We start from the raw sequence: 9,022 nt of genomic DNA, 5'->3' as shown, positions 1-9,022 counted from the left end.
CAAATTCCAGGATTAGTACCTGAGGAATCAACGACTGTTTCGTTCCTCAGTCATATATAAACTTCGCCATATATAACCACAAAACCACAATCCCATTTAACCAATGGAAAATCCTAGTCTAAAAGTTTGGTCGTGTTAAAATACAACATTAATAAATACTCCCAACAAGCACACAGAAATGCAACGGTACAAAAACTACACGTAGCTACAGAAAAATATTTTATATTCGCACAATTTTAGTGGTCTGGTAGCGTATTACTAGCCAGACTGGAGTACTTTCCAGTGTATTTAACGCTAATTAGCCACTAGTTGATGCAGCGTCTTTACACAACCTACAAACGAAAAAACTTTACCAACAGAGACTCAATATTCCGCGGTCTTGTGAAGAAATAGGATAAATCAATAAGATACTGCCTTGACATTTGTAGTTGTTTATTGATGCTTCAGTTACATGAAATTAAAAACTGAGTTTGTGTAAATTATTAAAGAAATTCAGTGGGTGGTGTTAATATTTGTTACTTCTGGTGTAATATATTTTTAAATATTACTGCACATTAACGTAATATTCTTGAAAATATTAATCGTGATCAGATAATAAAAAATAAAAGAGCAGTTTTCTTTTATAACATTAATGTTAGATATTATATAAATTTGTTTATTGCAACAAAACCACAACCCAAAGAATAATTAATACATACACAATTTAATTACGCCTCTTTGGAGACAGTAATGTCGTCATATATATATATATATATATATATATATATATATATATATATATATAACAGTGCAACATCCACACGTGACAATACTTTGTTCCTAAAAAAGTACTTTCCAAAATACATGGCCTCAAAAAACGGGAATGATTCTACAAACTTGGAATGATGTGTCGATATTCAATTGTTGAGCATTTCTATTCTAGCACTCAGAATTTACCTTTGTAGGACTTAGGCAATAGCTAGATTATTACGAGGAATGTAGGCACCAAGTTCAGTCAGCTCCTTCATTTCAATGCACGCTGCGTTCACCCACCTTATTGTTGATTTGGGCATTGTCGTTTTGTGCTCTAAATGTATTCGTCGTAATATTTAAGTAGCATTTATAAATTCAGCCTCTTATCTTCATAACGGAACGCATCAGAAGTAAATAAAAAATACTACAAATAATATTAATTTAAACTGACATAACGTTCTTAAAATGTTCTAAAATATAACAGCCCAAATCAACTGCACCCTACTACCATTACGTTTCAAACACTTATAAATATATGTATATAAACTATGGGCATAATAAATCTATACGTCAACATGGCCTATTCTATACCTTGTCTAACATACGACAACATGTTATTGCCAAGTAAAAAAAAAAATTCTAGCAATAATAATTACTTTAAATATTGCAGAAGTCTGCGTAAATGTGCGTTAAGTCGTTAAATAATTATTTTCCTACGTAGGTCATAATACAACTTGCACGGAATTCTGTTTTGTGCATCTTACGATGTCAGAAGAAAGAAAATTGCTTCGCAATATAATTAAGAAGCGGATGGATATAACAATGGACGTGATGTAACAATGCTTTGAGTACAAAATATGTCTAGCTAAACTAACTATACAGTCATTAAATAAATAAATTATTAGATAAATGCCTGGAAGAGAGAGAGAGAGAGAGAGGAGCACGTGTTGCCATCGCTACAAATGGCATGCAGAAAACAAAGTATATGTACATAAACAGAAAGCGTAAAGCTAGTCAGATCTACTGCTTGGCTGTCAACTGTCGCCATGTGTGGTCAACTCCGCTGTGGTGGACGCCACGGGTCTGTAGAATACGGGAGCAGGAATTCTGCTCACAGCACCTTCGACCTTGGAGTCCTTCCTCGGACTTGGGCTCACCTTCCTGATTCTTCCCAGAGACCCATTCCCGTGCACCCAGGCTGATGTGAAGTCTAGTTCATCCTCAGGCAATGCTTGTTCTTCATGACGTTTCTCTTCTACTAATTTCTCATCCACAATGTCAGCATAATGTTGGATGATCTCCTTCATCTTGTTTAGAACTGTGACGTCATTGTCTAAATCTTTTACCTGAAGAATCTGCTCTAGCAGTGGGGAAATCTGTTTTGTGGGAGAGCCCTGCAGAGAGGCAGGGAGAGAGCCCTTATTTCTGCGTAGGGCAGTCGGCGTAGAGTTGGCCGATCCCAGACTCCTGCGTTGCATCGTGTTCCTCTCAAATCCAGCACCATTCAGTGAAGGTCGTGACTTGGCCTTCCCCTGTCGTCCACTCCACGTATTGTTTTGTTGGGCAGTTCTCGATGTCATGCCTCTGGGATCCGACCTAACACTTCGATACACCCCTGCTCGTCTGGTGGGTGAGCCGGTGGAAAACAGACCGGGGTCACCACCAGATGACTTGCTACGAGTCATCTTAGAGACATTTGGGGCTGCGTCAGAACACTGACTACGTTGCTGAACGTCGCTAGGCGTTCTTTTGTGTCTGCTGGAGGACGGGGCGACGTCATCACATGAGCTACACTCTGACGGAGGATGGGGTGTTGAGATTGTTGGAATGAGACGCTCTGCAAATTGAACAGGAAACATGTCACGGATGAGAGAGATGTGGATATCAACATATATGAGACCTGAGCATAAGTAGAAGTTGCGTGATGTTTGGCATTTGTCAGTACGGCTTGTTCATCTACTTCAATCAGTATGATCAAAATATGGCTGCATTTAACAATGAAAATCCAAAATCATGTATAAGGTGTGAGTGTACACAGTACTTTGCCCAGTTTAATATTTTTTTTTTAAATCTGCGTGCATTAAACATTACATTCAATTGCCATGTAACTATTAAAATATTGTTTTCCTAATTATCTCTGCATCAAGTCCTCAGATTTGTAATTGGAGTTCTGCAAATGAGGTAAAGTTTTTGGACGATCATGAAACATTTATAGGACTCACACATTAAATGATTCAGCACACTCCAGTATTTTCATTTACTCGATAAATCTTTCGGGAGACGTTGAAGATTACCTTCGAAGACAGAACAGTGAGTGTGTTCTGAAGATACTGAGGTACTGTGAGGACGAACAGTCCTTGCAGAACGCGCCGTATTCAGAAGATGAGGGCAGGCCCACTCATATATCACCAGACGACAAGTCGAACGACAAACTACCAGTATCATGCATCAGCTTTCAAAACACACCAACAATCTTGTTTGGTAAACGGTTGTCAAATAAGCTACGAACCTGCTCACAAAATTTTAAGGGTCGCAGGTACCAAAACGCGTTAATTCACAATGAAATAATTTAGTGTTCAACAAGTCAGAGAACGACAACAGCAGTTCGTGTACGTACGTGAATGTTGCGCGTCGTCTGCCTCCACCTCCTCTGGCTTGCCGAGATCGTCGTGGCCCGTTTTAACTGCTGTTCCATCCACAGCAGAGCTAGCCACAATTCCCAGACTGCGGTATCCCTCATCGGACACCTCAGAACCGGAATCATTCAGAGCTTGCTGGTCGGACGGTGCCGTGCCTTCGTTGCTGTTGCTGTTGTTGCTGTTGTTGTTGCTGTCAGCAGACGAGATGCAGGTACTCTTGTTGCGAGACGGAGAGCGTGGTGCTGGGGACCGACTTCTGTTTCTGCTAGTACGACCGGAAGTGTTCAGTCCCGTGTTGCTGCCGCCGTAATTCGACGGTGCCTTGGTCACACTCAGCCTAGGAGTTGGGGACCGACTTCTGGTGGGAGTTATGCTACGCCGACCGCTGTTTACATTTAGGGAATCCAAACCTGTGGAGCTCACATCATAGTTGGAGCGCGGTGTCTGAAGACAAACGCTGGGGGAGCGACTTCTATTGCGGGTGGACACCGGAAGCCCTCCCCCACTGCTCACACTTGAGGCTGAGGACCGTCTGGTGCGAGGAGGAGACCTGTAAAGATACGTCACCTGACGCCTCATCTAGACACCCAGTGATGCAGCTGTTTCTATAAGCCAGTTACAAAGCGGAACTGAACATTCTCGATTCTATACATCAAGCAAGAACCGAACTAAGACGACGAATATTAATATGCACTTTCAGAAATAAGGAAATAAGTTTTCAACACTTCTCTTTGTAGAATTCACGAAAATTCAGGAACTAATCAAGTGCAAGTCATCAAAGTAGGTCTGTGTCCATTAATAACTGATTTCCGCGAAAAATCTTATAAGAAATGTTAATTTTAATTTGAAGGCCATCGTAACACCAACAATGTGTTAAACATTCCTCGTTCATAGCAGGGGCCCTTGAAATCAATACTTAAGAGCTAGACTGGACATATGTCACTTTCATTCATTATCCAAATAGAGTAACTCAACGGGTGACTGCAATATAAATATATAACGTATCATTTGTTACGCATGAGAGAAGAATATGTTTCCTTCAGCCCTGATTATGGCATTCAATCGAAACAAATTATGAAATGAGCTATTACATTTCGGTATTCACCTACCTCTCATACAGAACCTGGGCTGTGCTCAGCTCCAGAGGACCATTAGACTTAAGAATGAGCTTCGTGGACAGTGGCGACCTATGGGCTGCAAACACACATAACATGTCACTGTAATATTAGCGTTGTCGTCAGAAAATCACTTAAAATTAGTGTCAAGAGTTCGTTCTCACGCACCTGTCTTGCAGCGACAGGGGTCATGCTTGTCCAAGTAGTGTGACAAAGTGTCCCAACCGCCTCCAACTCTCACCATCACGTGATTCCTAAGAACCTGTGAAAAAAAATATACACACACTCTACACGCATATCGATACATATTTCCTCGTAATGTGCCGTTTGGTATATTCGTGTATTAGCCATATCGAACAAAAACTTCCTGCATGTTGCGCCGCATTATGGAGGCAGCAAGTACCTTTAAAACATCGGTGAACTTCTACCAGACTACACGGCGCAACGTGCCAGAAGACAGCCATCTTTATACCTGCCACTGTGAGGACCTGAAATTTCACCAACTTAGATCACGATTACAATTTTCGGTCTATTCCGAAAGTGAACTTGAAATTATGAAGCAATGAAATGAACAGAGATAAAAATTCGACGTGACTTAGGCCTCCTTTAATAAGTCATAACACACCAATCTTGACGACGTATTCTTGCAAATGGTTATTCGAATATTCCATTCCGACACGAAATAGCTTCGGGAAGGGTCATCACATAAACATGTGCACTTACCCGCACGAAGATGAGCACTTTTGTGTCCCCGATACGGTACTTGCCTTCGGAGACACGGATCATGGGGAACTGGACGGGACAAGTGCATCTCTCCACGAGGTCCCTCACCTGGAACACAGAGTAACCACACAAACGTCCTTTTCATTTTCTTAGAATTCCGAAAATCTACAGTACATTTAGCGTAATGTGCTCTTCACACAGAACCTACACGGGCAAATATTTAAAACGTGAGTCCATTCTGGGCTGAAATAACATTCATTAACGCGAAAGAATACCACTACAAATCCTGGGACAAATGGTACAGATCTTAATTCTTTAAATACGCACCAATCAACCAAAAAGCAAACTAAAGGCAGAGTCTTCTGTACGCGTTTTTCATTGTCACTTGTTAAAAAAAATCACAGCTGGACGCTCATCTAAACAATATTTAAGATTCAAGTTCGAACCTCAAAGAAAACAATGCATTTCCATTACAAGGATCAACTGGTTAATGCTGTTTTAGAAATTAATCCTTCATAGGAAACCCGTAAATACAGAATGCAGAGTTACTGACTGTTGAAACAGGTGGTATATATAGTAACCACTGGGCTTAAATTCAACACTAAAGCATGCCAACACTAACAACTCGGAGTTCCTCAACATTTCAGCGTTGTAAACCCTCAGACCACGCTTTGTGCATTGTTTATTACATTTCTTGTTTGCAAGAAAGAACCTAAGATGGTTGGGACGCAGGCCTACACGAAATCAATTCTCGATGCAAATTGAAATCTCGGAGAAAGCGAGCTCTTGATCCAGACACTGCGCCGAACCCCGGAAAAAAAGAAAGAAAAAGGCCCGATCGAAGTGTTGAAGTGTCTTTTCCCAGTCACTTTGCAGACTGCCCACCAAGTAGCAACCAGTTCTGCTTTCCATTCATAATGCCAACACTTCCTTTAAATACACGTGGGCCTAACTAATGCAGTTAATACAGAATTGTTAAACAAACCATAAGCAATACAAAGGACTTACAATAAGTATTCATGACATTTCTGTGGTCTCAGTATGAATTATATTTTAATGTTTCGTAAGAGTTCATACATTTGCAAACAGTAACGTTTTGAAATATAACGTTATTGAGTTTGTACTATATTCTTTTACAAATTGTTTCCCCATCGTAGATGGCGGGATATTATTAAAAAGGATCTTAAGGAAACACGTTGTGGGAAGGGACTGAGTTCATCTCTCCAGGAAACAGAGGGACCACGGCAGGGAAATGAACCTTGGGTTCTATAGAAGTCGGGGAATTCCCTGGGTAGCTGAGAAACTATCAATTTCTCGTGAAGGATACAGCTCCACGGAGTTAGTTTGTTAGTAGGCCTCTGTCAATCATTTTCCTAGCGAGTCTCATCGAGACACTTCCTGTAATTCAACATTGTCACAGAAGTGGTTTAAACTTTACGACTGTTGTTTCAGAAGCACACTCTGCATTGTACAGTCATTTATTTGTAATTAAGGAATAGTCGCAATTGTGGTCATTCCACGGTCAAAGTGCCATTAAACACTCGCTTCTTTGTCGGCTGTCTTCGAATACAGTCCAATACGTTGTAACTTAGACGATGGACCGTATGTCCTTCGTCCATGCTGAAGACACTGGTAATCTGATATGCAGATATGTATAGACAAGTATTCTTTTCAGAATATGTCTGTTGTTTCAAATAATGTTCATAAGACCATCTTATCACTCTGAAGAACTTTAGGTTCTCACAGTGGCGAGTATGACTATGGCTGTCTTCGGGGTCGTAGGGCCATGTAGGCAGCAAGAACCTCCGAAACGTCGGTAAACTTCTACCAGACTACATGGCATATAAAACCCAGAAGACAGCCATGATATTTTCACTCTTTCAGAATCTGATATTAAGTTTCGCCTTCACACAAAACAACGGGTAGAGTTATCTTTATGGTTTCAAATTTTAATTACCGTCTAGACCTATGTAAAAGAGGAAATTCTGATTCATATACAAGGACACATGTGATAACATCAAATGTAATTTCGACAGTACCATAATAATTATTTCCTCTTTGCATCGTTATTTCCTGCACACCGACGTCTACATCTGTTCACACAATGTACAGTGTGTACTTAATTGAGGACATGCCTAGTCAGTAAGACAGAGGATAGTAGGACACGCCTCACGAACTGCGACCAAGCACTGGCAAGATACGTGCCACTGCGAGTTATCACTGAACTGGTACATACAAGCCTAAATCACGAAGCTGCACACATTGTGAGATGAACTGCCTGTGGAGTTAATTATTTTTACAGTCAGTAAATTAAGAGACGGCCTCAAGTCTATATTTGTATTATTCGTGTCATTTTGCATTATCAAATACAGCGAAATCAACATTACAACTTGCTATTTTCTATGAACTTCGAACATGTTTATCCAAAGACAAATTTTCCACTTCATCCAAACACAACACCTATCCGACAAAGAACACGATCAAGTGCCACGCTTCTGGCACAAATATGGTTAAACCTTGACTACGCCTGGTGCCATATTTGGATTAATTTACAACGCACGTTACAAGTCACTAGCGCCAACAGGTACAAGGAAATGAAGTCTTATCACCATCGTAATCCTTCGGCAGTCGTGAGAAGCAACGGTCATGATGAGAAATGAAAGTTTTACGTTGCCATGACAATGATGTGACCCACATTATTATAGAGAAAGGTTATCTGCGCGCGCGAAATATGTCAGCATGTTGTCAGGTACGAATGAAGTTTCATGCAAAACCGATACACATACAGCGCTCACTAAACCCACCAACGTAACTCCAGAATCCTTAGTCGTTCAGCTGGTAAAACTCCTCGTCTTTTATTGAACTCGAAGGTTCATTACTACCGTCAGGTTCACAAACGCCCGCTACTGCGTCCTCTCCTGGGCTCAGCCACTTACGTACCACAATATTTTCAGTAATCGGTATGTGTAATTGCAAGCAGCTGTTCAGTTCGTTTAATCAAGTGTTCGTTCTCTAGTTATCTAGGATTGTAAAGGAAAGACATAAATCCAACGTCAGTCTTGAGTTACTTACAAATTACTTACGCGACTTCCATATAAAAGTTTATAGCTAATCGGGTTCATACTAAACTGACGCATATTTTTGCGTTTAAAAGCCACACGTTTCGCAAACTAGTTGTATTTCCGTCATCAGGCGAGCAACGTACTCGATTTATATACGAGGCGCGTCCACAAAGTAAGTTTCCCACTCGTCCCACAGCTAGCAAACCTTATATTGCGCGAAGCGACTGTGCGTACGTGATAGAGCAATGACGTAACACGGCGCATGCACTAACGGTACTTCCCGCGTTCTCACAGTAGCATCGTTGCAGCTGTTGAAGATGGAGGTTCTTATTCCAGCTCCCGCCGACTGTGAAGTGCGGTCAGTGATAACGCTAGGCCGCACACGGCTCGACGGACAGCAAGTCTCCTGCAGGAGTTCAGCTGGGTGTTTAATCATTCACCCTACAGCCCGGACCTCGCTCCCAGTGATTTCCATCTTTTCCTACACCTCAAGAAATTCCTGTCCGGTCAGCGTCAGCGTTTTGAGAATGACAGAGAGGCGGAGATGGTTGTCACACAGTGGTTTCAATCCCTGGCGGCAGACTTCTACGACACAGGTATTCAAAAGTTGGTCCCACGGTATGACAAATGTCTCAATTCCGGTGGCGAATATGTTGAAAAATAGCTGGACACTTGCTGTATCTGTTGCAATAAATATTTCCATGAAATTGTGTTTTGTTTCTGTAAACGGCCCCAGGGAAACTTACTTTGT

General features: G+C 41.2%; 1 protein-coding gene across 1 annotated transcript in view; it reads right to left on the bottom strand.

Moving 5' to 3' along the window:
- Positions 1–415: 415 nt before the first annotated feature.
- Positions 416–9,022, bottom strand: part of pigs (GAS2-like protein pickled eggs) — a 48,946-nt gene continuing 40,339 nt past the window's right edge. The window contains exons 4-8 of the mRNA XM_087357601.1: positions 5,210–5,317; positions 4,655–4,748; positions 4,481–4,565; positions 3,350–3,921; positions 416–2,569 (exon numbers count right to left, since the gene is read on the bottom strand). Of these exons, the coding sequence (XP_087213727.1) occupies positions 1,767–2,569; positions 3,350–3,921; positions 4,481–4,565; positions 4,655–4,748; positions 5,210–5,317 (1,662 nt within the window). The 3' untranslated portion in view covers positions 416–1,766. The remainder of the gene's footprint in view (positions 2,570–3,349; positions 3,922–4,480; positions 4,566–4,654; positions 4,749–5,209; positions 5,318–9,022) is intronic.

Source organism: Zootermopsis nevadensis, unplaced genomic scaffold (assembly GCF_977971745.1).
Source record: "Zootermopsis nevadensis isolate Lab colony 2312 unplaced genomic scaffold, Znev_1.0 Znev_ptg000028l, whole genome shotgun sequence".
NCBI classification, from domain to species: Eukaryota; Metazoa; Arthropoda; class Insecta; order Blattodea; family Termopsidae; genus Zootermopsis; species Zootermopsis nevadensis.
Note: the sequence above shows the minus strand (reverse complement) of the source record. Positions and strands in the feature narration are given on the sequence as shown.